The sequence below is a fragment of the Peromyscus californicus genome, unplaced genomic scaffold (assembly GCF_007827085.1).
Source record: "Peromyscus californicus insignis strain IS unplaced genomic scaffold, ASM782708v3 Scaffold_6__1_contigs__length_162567912, whole genome shotgun sequence".
Lineage (NCBI taxonomy): Eukaryota > Metazoa > Chordata > Mammalia > Rodentia > Cricetidae > Peromyscus > Peromyscus californicus.
Window position 1 is genome coordinate 64,522,899 of NW_026294584.1, and position 15,107 is coordinate 64,538,005.

Below are 15,107 nucleotides of genomic sequence, written 5' to 3' on the forward strand. Positions count from 1 at the left end.
AGAGCTGCCTTTGGACAGCCTGTCTCTGTAGGTGCTGACGGTGCGAGTGGAGCTAATGGCAGCTGACCACGGACTCTGACCTTGTAGACTGGGGGGTTCCTAGAAAGCACAGACGAAGCACCGGTAGAATGAGATCACTGATGATGACCTTGGCCTCGACGTGCACACCCATACACAGTGGACACAAAAACAAACATATGCATATGCATATGCCACACACAAATACATCATCAATTAACTAAAAACCAGAATTGGTTTGGGAGCTGGAGACAGGGACTGGACTTTTGCTAGAATTCGCAGGGCTGCACGAAATGCTTTCCTCCCTGAGAGGGTTTTTTTGTTTTGTTTTGTTTTGTTTGGTTTGGTTTTGTTTTGTCAAGAGTAGTGGACAGTGATGTGTGTGTGTGTGTGCATGTGCATGGGGAGGTCACTGCCGATGCCAGGTATCTTCCTCTGTTTATTCTTATTCTCCATTGACACCTTCTAGGAACCTCTGAGTCTATGTCTTCTAGTGACGTGACTGCTCAGGTGATTGCTGTCATTCTCTGGGTCCCATTCCCTTGCCTAGCTGCTCGATCTGACCTCTTAGCCAGAGATGGGTGGCGTCCAGACAGTTGTCAGCTGGAACCCCATGGACTTGGTAGACAGACATCAACATGGGCCGGGGCCTTGAGGCTCCTCTCAAGGATGTGGGTTAGCCTTCAGGCTGTGGGGATCTAAAAGCCAGCCCTCCGACTGTGCTTAGGCCCCCTGGAGGCAGTGTTCCAGCTGGAATGAGGCTGAGTCAAGGGAAAAAAGTGTCATGTCTCCGGAGAAGCTACACCCGGGTCCTCACCTTGCACACAAGACTCCGTTGAGAAATTGGTTTGGGGTAGGGGCAGTTTTTCCTTTGATTTGTGTTGAATTAGCATTTCTTCTGCTATGAACTCCTCGGCCTGCTAAAGTTAAACCAGCTTCCCATTGGGAGACGTGGCTGCTCTGCTGAACACCAGAGTGGATAATGGCAGTGAACTCCATGCCAAAGACATGCCTCCTTCCAATGGGCCCAGCACTTTTAATGTGGTAAAATGTGTGTTGGTGATGCATTTTCTTAACTTGAGAATCAAGCTCCAGGCGAAACAGCCATTTTCTCCCTAATCAGGCTCCCATTTTGGGGTGATTTGGGACGTTTCTTTTGGGAGGTGATGGCTCTGGACCTGGGCTATTCTCTCTGACCAAGCTCATCTTTGATTGGCATTCAGCTTTGCTGTTTCACCACCAGGTGGGGTGGCTGCCCTGGACCCAAACCCTCTGAGGGCCTCTCTTGCTCTCAGGGAGGAAGGCATTGTGTACAGCCCTGTGAATTCTAGTGAATGACACCCCTATTTCTGATGGTAGCAAGCCTCGGCAGCTACCTGACCTCTTACCCCTAAGCCAAAATTTTTTTTAAAAGTAATTTATTTAATCTTATTTCATGTGCATTGATGTGAAGGTGTCAGATCCCTTGGAACTGGAATTATAGACAGTTATGAGCTACCGTGTAGGTGCTGGGAATTGAACTCAGGTCCTCTGGGAGGGCAGCCAGTGCTCTTAACCACTGAGCCATCTCTCCAGCCCCAGTTTTGGTTTGTAATTAAGCCTGAAGCTCACTGACTGGCCATGCCAGCGGGCGAGCCAGCCCCTGGATTCCCCTCTCTTCACCGCTTGGCGCTGGGATCGCAGGAGAGCACCGCTGCACCAGCCTTTTACTGGGATCACAGGAAAGCTGGGATCACGCTTGGATCCTCAAGTTTGTGTCACAAGCACTTTGCTGACCAAACCATCTCCTCAGCCCCTGGTTTGGATCCCACAAAGAGGACCAGAAGCAGCCTTGTCCAGGGCTCCACAGGCCCCATGATCTCTGCTGTACACAGAAACTCTGTCACACCAGCCGGAAGGAGGCCGTGGGCAACATACTGTGAGCATGCCCGGTGTGCCCGAGTGACACTTTACCGATGGCCACTGAGCTGTGAGTTTCGTGTAGTTTTCAGGCGCCATGAAATACCATCCTTTAGAGCCTTGGTTTCAGATATTCAAAGGTGCTGAAAAACCATTTCAGCTCATGAACTATGCAGAAGTAGGCCTTGGACTAGATTTGTCCCAGGGCCATAGCTTGCTACCTGTCTTTGAATGTGTTCCCAGCAGAGTGCTTGAACAAAGCTGAGACCTGAGACGTCAGCTTGTGATTTGTTCCTATGGAGTCATGTGCAGGCCACATCCCTGGGCACCCACAGAGAAGGCTGGCCTAGCTTTCCTGGGTAACAGGGAGCACCAAAGGCTGAGTACAAGCCAGCTTCCTTGTGCCAGCTTGAGTCCCTGGCAGGCACTTTGGTGCTTTCTGGCCAAACCTTGCAGCCACCCGGCATTCTTTGCACGTGTGCCCGGCATTTCCCATTTGAGTGTGACGCTAACAACAGAGGCTTCCACCAGGAGAGGACCACTCTGCCATCCTATCAGCAGCTGAGTCATGTGCCTTCCTGCACAGGAGAAATTCCCACAGCTTGACTCAATCCACCCATTGAGAGAGTGACACCCACCCTCTCAATGGGATTTTTCTTTCACACTTGCCGCTTGCTCTCGTGGAGAGACATGAAGAATGCGTGTGACAGTACGGGATAGGAATTCTGCCACTTGAACGACATTGCAGGAAGTCTGTGATTGCTCCAATCATTCAAACCAGATAGCGCGAAGATAGCAGTTTTGAGAACATCCTGATGCAGTTTTTTGTAAGAACGGACAAGCACTTGCATATGAAGGGGTGGCAATAAGTGCCACAATACATTTTGCACAAATTCTTGACACCATCAATCCTGAAGAGAGACATGGTGCCCTGCTAGGGCAGGATGGCCTATACTTCCTTCATGACCTCTATTTATCACCTCCGGGTAATGCCTTTCTTTCACGCCTATCGAAAGATCTTTCCAAGGACTGAGGGAGCCTGGGAGGTGGGCAGCAGGACTGTACCACCTGGCCCTCCAGGAGCGGGCACTGGCTGAAGTTTAGTGTTCCGTGGTGCCTTTGTTTCTGGAACTCCTCTTAGGCCATGGCAAACTGTTGGGCTGGGTGGGCGTCCAGCTCCTGCCTCTGATGGACTGCTGCACGGGCAGTTGGTCAGGGTGCTAGGCACAGTCAGGGTTGTTGGTGTGCACAGGCATTCTGGTTTGCCTTTGATGGATTGATCAGAAAGGACAACAGAGGAGCCGCGGCCAATCCCAAGAGGCACGGGCAACACCAGCTTTGACACTGTTTACCACCTAGGAGACCAAAGAAAACTCCTTCGTGGAGAGAAACCAAGGCCTGCTGCTACCTAGAGGGTTGGCCTTGGGGAAGCAGGTAGAGGACAAATCCCTAGTCTGAGGCTGCCATAGTGGGCACAGCCTCAGAGGCTAGGCTCTCATGACAAAGCTCCTCAGGGCTGCAGGCACCCCCAAAGGCCTTTCCTGGGGAGTCAGACCTGCCAGGCTGTTGGAAGCTTCACTAAGCCTCTGCCCTGGCTCCATCTGCCAAAGACCCGCTCTCTCTGGTCAGAGCTTGCTCAGACACTCCTCCTCAAGTCACAGAGGAGGACTTACTTTGGTACACTAAAGAACCAGGAGTGAGTCTAGGCCTGATCCCTGGCCAGGGTCCAGGGTAGAGTCCTCTTGAACACACTGCCGGGCATCAGTCAACTGGAAGGGATCCTCAACCAGACCTAGTTAACACTGGCACTGACCGAGCCCTGGGGATAAACTACAGGAGTTGCCATTGTTCCAGATAGACATGGGCCAAGAGATACTAAAGTGGCCAGAGGACCCTGGCCACATCCGCCCTCTAGCAGACAACTCACCAGGCCCAGATAGACAAGTTATTCCAAGGACCATGGTAGGAAGGTTGAGAGAGCTAAGCTCCTTTGGGACCCTGTCTCAAAGGACACAGCATCTTAAGCTGTGGAGCCTGTTCCCTACATCAGAGACCACAAGGTCAGAGAAAGGCACCGGGTTACCATGCAAAGGTCTGTACACCCCGGGCCTTGTCTCTCTGCCTACAAAGAAGGCTTTGCCGGTGAAGAGATGGGGCTGGGGGAAGACTGTTCCCCCAAACACCACCAACTCTGGGGAGTGTGGACGGAGCCTTGCATAGCAAGCACATGACTGAGGTCTTGCCAGTGAGGGGAGCAGACGGTGGATTTGTTCTGCTGACTTTGGTTTCCTAAGCCAGGGTCCGAATTCACAAGTAGAAGCATTACAATTCAACAGAATTCTGGGGCTCCAGATTTCCCAGAAAATGAAGCCCCCCCAAAAAAAAGAAAATAAAAAGGGCCGCAACAGTTATTCTCAGGAAATATCTACTAACCACTGGGTGTGTGGCACACTTTATTTCTATAAAACTATTACAAAATATTCAAAAATACATTTTAGTAAATTTACAGCAGTTATTTCTCAGTTTATTAATGCAAAAACATCCTTTTTTTTTCTCTGTACAAACTACAGGCTCCATCCTCGTGGGCTCACCGCTATGTGCGCTTTTCAAAAATATTATTTTCTAATAAATTCTTTGAAGTTAAAAATAACAGAGTTCTTCCAGTTTGTCAAAAAAAAAAAAGTGTGTATGTGTGCATTAACAGTCTTGGTTTCCAAGAACATGACCAAAGTGGCAGGTTCAAAGCAAATACAAACCATGAAGGCAGTACAGAAGACAGCTGTTACATTGGAAAATAGTTAAATTAAAATAATATATTTTCATATTTTACACTATTTCAAAAAATGAAATGTCATTCAGTTAAGTATTGATCTCTCAAAAATCTAATTTACAATTCTGTGTATAAAAATATAATTTGTGGACCCCCATGGAGCATGTTTTAGTTTACACTTGCCGAAAAGCAGGAGCATAGCAGACGAGGAACGCCGAGTTTTGCCTTCTGATGCGCAGGACGAGGGAGTGTAGAAAAATAGACTCTCAGCAGGTTGCTTGGCCTCACAAAATAATCTTTCCCCCCTGTGAGTACAGTTCACACGATAATAAATTATCCAAGACACAAACTAGTTAAGGCTCTTGAAGGTCCGTTCATATTATTTAAAACATCTATTCATACCAAACAAATAAATAGCCAGGAGAGGAGAAAAAAAATAACCCAAATAAGACAATAACGAAAAAAATTTAAAAATATATATAAACTAAACACAACAACAGAACTCCCCGGGGTCTTTGCTTCCTTATAGTCTACTTTGGACTGTCCTACTTATTATTATTATTATTATTAATTATTCTTATAATTAAAAGTCTCCTTCCGTGCGCTTTCCCGCGTCGGTTGCTTATTTCGCAGTCGCTCCCCGCCCCGCCCGCCCCTACACCCCCTGCCCAGTCCCCTCCGACTTCAGCTGGACTTGACCGCCATTCCCAAGGGATGCAAGGTCTCGCTGTCCAACAGCCAGGTGCCAATTTGGTAGAGCAGCTGCGAGTACCAGTGGATGCCCGAGGCCGGCCCTGAGCCCCTCGCCTCCGCTGCGGGTTGGGGTGCGGGGACGCTGCCCCCCCACCCCCGGCGTCCGTGCGGGCGGGCGCCAGCGCGGCCAGGAGCGCGTGCGCCAAGCGGAAGGGCGCGAAGGCCCGGTGCGCCCAGCCGTGCTCCTCGATGACGGCGTAGCACGAGGCCAGCACCCGGTTGATGAGGATGGTGCCGTGCGCCGTGAGCGGCGCGTACGCGCCCGCGGCCTCCTCACGCAGCGTCACGCTGTGCACCGCGGCTGGCAGCAGCCGGCGGTCCCCGCCGCGTTCGGCCACCACGTACACACGCTGCCCGGGGCGCACGCGGCTGGCGAAGAGCGCGCTCGGTCCGGGTGCGGGCCCCGCGGCTCCCGAGTCGTTGTGCGGCGCCACGAAGAGCAGGTGCGCGGCGGTGAGCAGCAGGCGTTCGCGCGGCTCCCGCGTCTCGATCACGTAAAAGACCTTCTTGGCGCCTTCGTCGCGGTCCAGGAAGGTGAGGAAGTCGCTGTACAGCAGCCGGCCCTGGTCGTCAGCGGCTAACACGCGGTCTCCCGGACGCAGGTCCTTCACCAGCTTGGTGCCACCCTGCTCCAGGTGCACTGTGGCGGATCCCGGGAAGCAGCCCCCGGATTTGGCCGCCACCGAGTTCTCTGCGAGGAAGAGAGAAGAGAGAGAGGGTGTTGAGTGCCAAAGGAGACAGGTACGCCCGGTGTGTTTACGTGCGTGTGTGTGTTTGTGTGTGTGTGGGGGGGGGCGGTGCACGTTCGTGCCCCACTCGGCTGGACCAGGGGCGCGCGTGGTGGTGGGAAGGGGGGCGGGGCAGGGGGTGTTGTCGAGCCAGACTGATCTAGCGCAGACCGCCCTGAGCCAACCATCTCAGCGCCCCAGTGGCTAAATTCAGACGCAGGCGCATTCCTAAACGACCCTTCAAGATTGCACCCGCACGGGGGGGGAAAAGTTAGCTGGCATCTCCAGCAGGAGGCGGGGAACACTCCTAACCTTCCTCCTGCCTCCGGTCCCATCCCCCTCTCTTGCACCCAGCCTCGCCGCGAACCCAGAAGGATATTTACTCTCCACTTGGATTCCTCAGGAAGCCTCCTTGAGCTCGCGCGGGCGCCGGGCACACCCTCCTCTCTCGCGCCTGGACAGCAGGGCGCGGCGCCTCCCAGTGCGCGGTGCAAGGAGGCTGCACCCGGGGAACCCGGGCCGCCCCCGCCTCCGGCTTCCCCAGTGAGGGCCTTGGTGTTGGCCAGTGGATAGCCAGGGGGTGGGGAGCGAAAAATAGCTGTAGTCGTTGTAGCAACTGGACAAACATTCCAGAGGTTTGCCCGAGGTGTGAAAGCCCAAGACTTGTGTGGATTTTCTAATTAAAATCCAATAAAGAGCCTGGTATTGTCATTGTGATTTGTGGGATAAATAGGAGACAGCCTTGGAAGAGGGGACACTTCCATTTTTCCCTCCTCCCCATTCTCAGCTCACTCTCCAGCTCGCTGGCCGCCCCCTCCCTATTTGCTCAGGTGCAACCCCCCTCCTTCTCGTGGAGTTCACACACAGGGACTCTCCAGAAGCCCGGGCCTCCAAAGGCACTATTTGCACAGCCCAGCCTCTCTTCCAAGCACTCGAGATGTGTATTTGAATTTTAAATGGCCAGGCCTGCTCAGAGCGCTGGAAGCGCGGGTTCTCAAGGCCCCTTGACTACCCGCTTTACCCAGCCCTCAGTAGCTCTTGGAGGCTCACTGTCCGGGAGGACAATAATTGAGGATGGGGCGGAGCGCAGGGGGCCAGGGAGGAGGGGTGGGGAGGTCCCAGTCTTCTTTGCATTCCAATCTCCAGGATCATGCTTTTGGCAAATAGAGATTGCCAGAAAGAATCTTCCTGCTGGAATTACAGAAGGCTTTTAATCTTCTCATTGGTTTCTCCAGCATGAAGTGCGGGGCTGGCGGTTGGAAGCACTCCATAGCCCCCCGGAATGCGACCGGGGGCTCTAGTGAGCCGGAGTCGTCGAGTCGCACGACCCCGCTTGACACACACGGCGCGGCGTCCCAGCCCGCGTGCGCAGAATGCCAATGAGCTGCCCTCCACGGCCGGGGTCTGCACTGCCTGCGGGACCCTCGGGGCCGGATTACCGCTGCTCATTTGGGAGGAGATCCCCTAGGGACTCCCGCCAGAGGGACTACGACGAGAACCCGGGTGACAGGGAGGCCTTGTGTGTCCAGGGCAGACTTGAGGTCCAGGGAAGAGCTTACTCAGAGCCTGGGCCACTCTGCCACCTGTATTTCTCACCCTGGCCTGAGAGGAGCGCCCGCCCCGCGGGGTGGGGGGAAGGGAGAGGTGGGGGGCTCCTGGAGCTAACATCTTCCTACAGGCCTTCCCGTCACCGCTCCTGCGCATCCTAGCCAGCTGTTATTGTCAGAGACACACTTTTCATTACTTACTCCGTGTTTCTTGATGTTTAAATTATTTCCAACTAGCATGTGTCCTTAAAATACACTTTAGGAAACTTGGGAAGCTGGGGAGCAACGGGGTTTGGGGGTCGAGGGGGGTGGGTGGGGATAAAACTCTACGGAAAGTCACTGCGACCTGCCCTGCCAGAGCACACAATCCCTAGAGGCTACTGCCTTGCTGACTTCCTGCCTGCCTAGCTGTTCCTCCCCGCAACAGAGTGTGGCGTTGCAGGCCCAGGGAACTCCCGCCTCGCACCGGCTGGGGGCAGCCGCTCCAGCGGGAATTGCCTTCCGCAGTCTAGCCAGGGGCTTTCTGCATCCCAGCTGGGCTCCTAATAAGAACGGATGCTTCTGGGCTTGCGGCCTCCCGAAGTTGGAAGTACACAGTTTATTACCTCCCACCAGGCCTTTCCCCACACAGGCTTAGCGAGTGAGTTAAGTTAGTTTTGAATCCACAGGAGCCCAGCGGGGAGGAGCCAGTACCTGGGTTTATGCCCTGGACAGACCCTTCTGCCGGTGGTGTGTGTGTGTGTGTGTGTGTGTGTGTGTGTGTGTGTGTGTGTGTGTGCGCGTGCTGGCAGTAGGTTAAGCCCTGAATGAAAGGGAAGATCAAGGCGAGCTCTGGCTAAGCCAGGAATCACCAGGGTTATCTCAGGACCCCCTTCCACACTGCTCACTGACACCTTGTTCTTTACTACCTGAAGCGGGAGTTCTGGAAACCTAGGAATCTGGGCATATAGAGATGCTGGCCAGTGATCTAAAAGGTTGCAGAGGTACCTGGCTGGGGTAGGGTGGTGGGGGTGCCATAGGCTATTTCCCCACAACTGAAATCTACTCATTTTCAAGAGCATTCCCCTCTTTTCATGGCTTTCCTTCCCCCTTCCCTGCGCCCCCCCTCCTCCTGGTTGGAAGGGTTGGAGGAAGAGAGAGGCCGCCGTCCGGAGGCTTGCTTACCCGCTTTCACAGAGCAGTGGATGTGTGCTTTAGATTCATAGTAGACCCAGTCGAAGCCGGCCTCCACAGCCAGGCGAGCCAGCATGCCGTACTTGCTGCGGTCCCGGTCAGATGTGGTGATGTCCACTGCTCGGCCCTCGTAGTGTAGAGACTCCTCTGAATGATGGCCATCCTCATCCCAGCCCTCAGTCACACGTAGCTTCACTCCCGGCCACTGGTTCATCACAGAGATGGCCAAGGCATTTAGCTTGTCTTTGCACCTCTGTAGGGAGAAGGGAGAACCCTTAAGTGACAGACACCTTGGTCGGTGGTTTCTCTACCAACCACAGGCCCAGGCCCTGGGGACTGTGTGAATAAGATGTGGGTGGAGGCATGGCAGTTGCTGAAGGGGCGGGTTCTCCAGGGACCCAGCTGCGGGCCAGTCTTCAACCCAGGAACTTAGATGCAGCTACAGTGGTCCGAGGGATAGGAGCAGTTTCTCCTGGGGTGAGGTTCCAGGAGCATCTCTTGGGCGGGACAGAACTGATGTACTTTAAGGACTGGCAGCCCTGCATTGTCCATGGAGGCCGGGCCTTTCCTCTAGCAGCCAGGCCTGAGGAAACCCACAGCATCGCTGAGGGGTGAGAAGCAGCCCCAGGACAAGCAGGCAGGTGAATGCTGATGTCCAGCCCAGGCAGGGCCAGAGGACAAACATTCTTGGTCCAGGCAGCCACATTCTTTCCCCCAAGGAGCTCCTCTCTGCTGGGCTTGTCTGGGGCCTGATTGTATTCGTGTTTTCTTTGACCGGTTCTCTTCCTCCCCTCTTGTTTTCTTGGCCCTGCACAGAATGGTGTCCGGCAAGTTTGAAGAGCAAACTTAAGAAGTGGGTGGGGGTGGGGTGGGAAAGGTTGGGGGATGGGGAGCCAGAAAGGCCCAAGGCTTCTGAGCCCTGCCCAAGAGGGGGTCTACTGTGAAACTCTGGCCGTTCAACCTCCTCCCTTGCAGGGCAAAGTGGAACTTGGGATAGTGGGGGCATTCTTGGCCCACATTAAGAAAAAGATGTAATAAAAGTGTGTGTGTGTGTGGGGGGGGGGAGCTGAGTCAAGTGTGTGTGGGGGGGCACTAACTCACTGCTTGGAAGTTTATGTTGCTGATTATGTGGCATGCTGATTGGGGGGTTTGTGGCTGGAGACAAAATGGTAAGGGCGCGTTACCCAGAGAACTGGACCCCAGTGGAGGCAGTAGTAATTTCAAATTGACTTCTGCAGAGGGTAGGGCTAATCGCCAGCCTGAGGGATTTCGGGCAGGTTACAGGGACGGGAGAATGGTCCATAGATACAGGTTCTAACTGTAGCCAGGAGGACTCTTGCAAAGGATTGTTGCCCAGGCCTTCAGGGACAGACAAAAGGAAAAGTCATGTATATCTGGCAGCAATAAAGCCCAGGAATATGATTGTAGAGTTACACACACAACAAATAGGAAGGGTGTAGTAACAACAGGTCCGCTCTGGCAGGTTTCTGGGCCTGCCAGAGGTTTTCTTAGGAGAAAAGTCCAAAGGACAGAGTTGGAGTGAGGTCATCTTAGGGACTGAACGCGTTTTACACGAAAATCAATAAGTAAACCAGGGTCAGTTTAGAACTGAGATTCGAAGTCAGTGCGCGCAGGCGCACACCACGGTATCTTATCTCCTCCTTCATTCCAGCCTGTACTCCACCCGGCTCCCTTCTCTCAGGAGGGGGAAGTTAGCGATCTGTGGCTTGAACAAGCTTCCCATCCCGCAGCAGGGGCGAGCTAGGGTAGGTTGGAGAGGGCTACCGAACCGGATACCCTGAGCTGCGCCACTAGGGCAGACACGGAGGACCCCAGGCAAAGAACTCTGGGCTGAGATAGGCCCTTGACCCGGACAGGCCAACGCCGCCAATTGTCGCCTGAGTTGGCACCCGGTGCCCCAGAGCCCGCCCCAGCACCAGGTTCAGCGCAGCTCTGCAGGCAGATGCAGGGTGCTCCCCCTCCCGCGCTGGAAGAGAATGTCGCAGGCAAAGCCGGGAAGCTCAGCCCGGTTATTAATTCATTGGGTCGTGTGCCGCTAATCAAGCCCGACTCTGTGCAGCCACCGTGAAGCCCGGCAGGGTCACTGGGGCCCGGCTTTGTGTCTGCGGAGGCCAAGTTGTTCCTGGGCCTCCAGCCCACCTCCCGGATCTGCACACCGGCGCAGTCCATGAGCGCAGAGCAGGCAGGGACTGTCACCTCCAAAAGTGGGCTTCCCACATTGTGAGGGAGGCTCTACTCTCTAAACACATCTCACTCCATTCTTCCCGTAACTGGGGGGGGGGGACAGACCCCACTCTTGAAAGCAAAAAACCACTCTTCAAACCCACACCTGGGCTCCTTTTCCCGGCTAGCCCCTAAGCACGCAGGAAATCTATTCAGCCAGGTTCCTCAGGTGGTCCCCCCCCTTCACCCTGCAGAGCCTGCAGATCAGGCCCCTCGTGGCCGGCCTCCCACCCCAGCCCCCTGGCCGCGGGCACAACAGCCTGGCACTCTCTGGGTCCTGGCCTGCGCAAGGAGGAGAGTGTCTGTCGGCGCTTCCCTCTCCGGAGTTAATATTAACCAGGAGCTCCTGCGATCCAGAACTGCTCTGAAAGTTCCACTGGGGACGATCCTGCCATGGTTGAGGGACTTGGGCTCAGTCACCTTAGAGAGACAGACTGGGAGGCAGGCGAGACTGAAGAGAGGGGCACCGAATCAGGTGGTTGGTTAAAGAGGGGCTGGCCGATGGCAGGTTCCCAGGAGAACGCTCGAATCCTGAGCCCATGATTCTCAGGCTTCACTCCTTCACCTCTAGCCTAGGCGTTTCGCCGCCTCCTTCCTTCCCGTTCCCTCTTAACTCAGCCAACCCGGAATAAGAAGCTGGCGAGGGTTGTACCAAGGGGAACTTCCAGACTGCCACCTTTACAGCCATCCTCATTTTGGGGGGATCTTTGCGGGATGGGTGAGAAGATCCTGGCCTGGCCTTCCCCACCCCCCACTTTTGCTGTCTCTACCCCTTCTTTTTGTGTGGGGAACCAGAATAGCCACTGCCCAAGGGAAAAAAGTATTTGTTTTCGTTTCGTTCGTCTGGAGGAACTTGACAGAAGGTCAGAAGTTCAAATGCTGCTCGCGCGCATGCGGCCGTGGCGGCCGCGGCGAGAGTGGCCCGGTGTAGGGCTTGCTGGGCCTTGGGTCCTGGGCCGGGAGGACCAGAGTGAGGGAAAGGATGTAGTTGGGGGTCTCCGTTTAGGGCGCTGAGGCCCGAGGGACCCAGAAGGCAGCCAAAGGGTTGCAGTGCAGGTCAGGCCCGCGGATCTCCCTGCTTTGCGACTCCTCCCAGCTCAGCCCCTGCCTGCGCGCCCAAGGGAAGGAGCGCGCTCGGAGCCCTGCGCTCCGCGCGTGCAGAGGCAGGGACCAGCCGCCAGAGCCCAGCCCCGCGCGCTGAAACCCTAGCCGCGGGATCGATAACGCAGGAGTAAGTGGAGCTGAAAGGCGTCTGCCGCGCCGCACGGCTCGGCGCTCTCGCCCCTCTGCAGCACGCAGAGGCCCGGCTAGCTGGGCAAGGGAGCCGGCCTGGGACCCCCTCGCAGACCCACCCGGACTGGGGGACCTTGCGTGTCCTCGCCAGGCCTCTTTGCATGGTCTCCCTTCTCACGCGTTCCCAAGGATCTCCTCACCCTGAGACGCACCCCCCGGGGGGGGCAGGGTAACCAGGGGATAAACGCCCTGGGGTGGCGGGAGAACTCGCTCCAGCTAGCTGCACCAGCCCGGCACCCCGCGGCCCGCGCAGAGTTAACTGTGGCTCGCGCAGCTTCCCGGCTCCCGCGCGCGCGCGCCCACACTCGCGGTCCAGATTTAAGGTGGTCGGGAGCAGATGAGGGAGATGGGGAAAGAATGGCCCTGTCCTCAGCCTCCGAGACTCCCCTTTGCTCCAGCTCTGGCCCGCCACCCTAAGACTAGTCTCCTAGGCTCCTCAGCCAGCAGGTACCCGGTGGCGAGCCGCGCGATGCGTCGCAGGCAGCTCCACGCTCGCTCGCTCCAGCCCCCGCCCCCCTGCTCTTGCGCCCCGCCAGCGCCGCTCCGCCAGCCGCTTGGCGCACCTAGCCTTAAAGGTAGGACTTGAATATTTTAATAGGGCAGTAAAAAGGATGCTGACCTATATTTGCAAGGAAACCCATTTCCAGCTTCAGTCATACGTGCATGGAGTTTTAGAAAGTCTCGATTTTGCTGGGAGATTGGCAGCCCAGAAATCTCAAAGGAGGTGGGATGGGAGAGAGGATCGTGTTTTGCTTTGCCCTCTGTCCATCCACCCTCGCCGCTCCTAATATTTTTTCGCTTCTAATTCTTATGCAAGCAGGTTGAAAATTAAAGCGATTGCAAAGCCAGCAAGTTCCAAGTCCCTCCCCTAAGGTACCGCGGGCTCTGGAGAACAGAGGAGCATCCTTAAAGAAATATCAATACATTCCCTCTGACCCGCACAATTGGGGACCATGGGATCGCAGTCAGGCTACGTGATACAGTGGGGACAAGACGAGCGCCTCTGGAGCGCCTGCCTTTTGTCAGAACTGCCCCCTGGCTTTCCCAGTTAGAGTTCTTTGGTGGTGGCGGGGTAAAGGGTGGGGGTGGTCTTGGGAGAAAAAAAAAAAACACAGAAAAGGGAAAGGTAGGAGTTAGGAGCTGGAATGCTCCAGGCTTTTATGTTTGAAATGACCTGGAGGCCCCTTGAAGTGTATAGGGGCATCCCCACTCCCTCCATTTTCTGTCCCCGCTTAGAAAGGGCAGACACCCCCAGAGTGAAGGTCTCTCCAAGTTACAAGCTAGAATAGAGACAGATAGAGGAGGCCATCCTGGGAGACTAATTAAATGAGGGACATAGCGAACCCCATCTCTGGTGCCCCCACTCCACCCAAACCCTAAACTTCCTGCTGGACCCTTCACCTCCTTTCTCCTCCCGGAAGAGGAGTGCTAGGTGGGCAGGTGGGTGGGGAAGGAAAGGGCCAAGCAGCCTTCCTACCTGCCCAAAGAGCAAACAGAGCAGAGCTGATTGCTTGGTCACACGCAACCCCCCAGGGGAAGAAGCCTGTTTCCCACTCGCAATGGGTCTCTACCTGAGTCATCAGCCGGTCTGCTCCCGTGTTTTCCTCATCCTTAAATATGATGTCGGGGTTATAATTGGGGGTGAGTTCCTTAAATCGCTCGGAGTTTCTTGTGATCTTCCCTTCGTATCTGCCGCTGGCCCCTAGGGTCTTCTCGGCTACGTTGGGGATAAACTGCTTGTAGGCTAAAGGGGTCAGCTTTTTGGGGTGCCGCCTCTTTCCAAACCCCCTGCCGGGCCCGCACGCCAGCCCGGGGCACACCAGCAGCGAGGAAGCGAGGACCACCAGAAGACATCTCGCTAGCAGCAGCATCTCGTCCGCGGAACCCGAGGACTTGCGAGCTGTCCCCGCGCGGTCTGTGCGCGAGCGGGTACGCGCGGGTGTGTGCGTGTGCGCTCCTCCTTGCGCTCGGCTCTCCCTTCCTCGCTCGGCTCGTTCGTTCCCTCTGGCGCTGCCTGGCTCTTTCTCTTCCTATATAACCTTGCCTGCCGCTGCTGCAGGGGACTTGTCTCCGATCGCCACCCAGACAGGGGCTGCGATGGCAGGCTGCCGGTCGCTGGTAACGGAACACATCGGAGTTGGGTCTCGAGACAGCAATTAAAAGACAAAAAGAGCCTGATTTTAAATGGTAGCAAGGCTGGAGAGCTTGTGAGACAGGCTGCCTTTCGCACTATATTATAGCTGGCAGGGGCGCATCTGATTGGCCAAGCCGCACAAGCTTGTCTTCTGATGTTAACCCTGAGAAAGACTACATTCCGCCCCCCCTCTTGCTGCTGTGGCTTTATTTTCACCTGAAGGCTTCCAGTTTAAAAAAAAGAAAAAAGGTCTTTACTAAGGTAAAGGTGGGCGGGAGGAGGAGGCCTGTTTATTGAAATAATACCCCGCACTGCCGGCTTTGTGTGCGTGGTTGCTTCCCCCTTACTTCCTCTAGAATGGTAGATGCTTTGGTTTGAGCCAACATAAGTTTTTAAAGGACAGTCCAGATGCCCCCCCTCCAAGCTTCAACCATCAAACATCCTCTCAATTGTTTGAGGGCAGAGCGACCGCACTTACTTACCTTATTTACACCCCCACCCCCAGACGTGAGTGTACAGGCTATATGTCACTGGGTTGTGAAAAAAAG

The 15,107-nt window shown here is 55.2% G+C and overlaps 1 protein-coding gene and 1 long non-coding RNA gene across 2 annotated transcripts; one reads left to right on the plus strand and one right to left on the minus strand.

Annotated features, from left to right (window-relative positions):
* Positions 1–5,341: 5,341 nt before the first annotated feature.
* Shh (sonic hedgehog signaling molecule) lies at positions 5,342–14,773 on the minus strand. Its single transcript, XM_052721000.1, is given in 4 exon segments — positions 5,342–5,530; positions 5,533–6,131; positions 8,880–9,141; positions 13,997–14,773. Coding segments are annotated over 4 exon segments (1,320 nt in total). The 5' UTR covers positions 14,297–14,773; the 3' UTR covers positions 5,342–5,371.
* On the plus strand, positions 6,017–6,867 carry LOC128099215 (uncharacterized). The gene is made up of 2 exons (XR_008214460.1): positions 6,017–6,181; positions 6,523–6,867. It is a non-coding gene; the product is annotated as an uncharacterized LOC128099215 (long non-coding RNA).
* Positions 14,774–15,107: the final 334 nt, after the last annotated feature.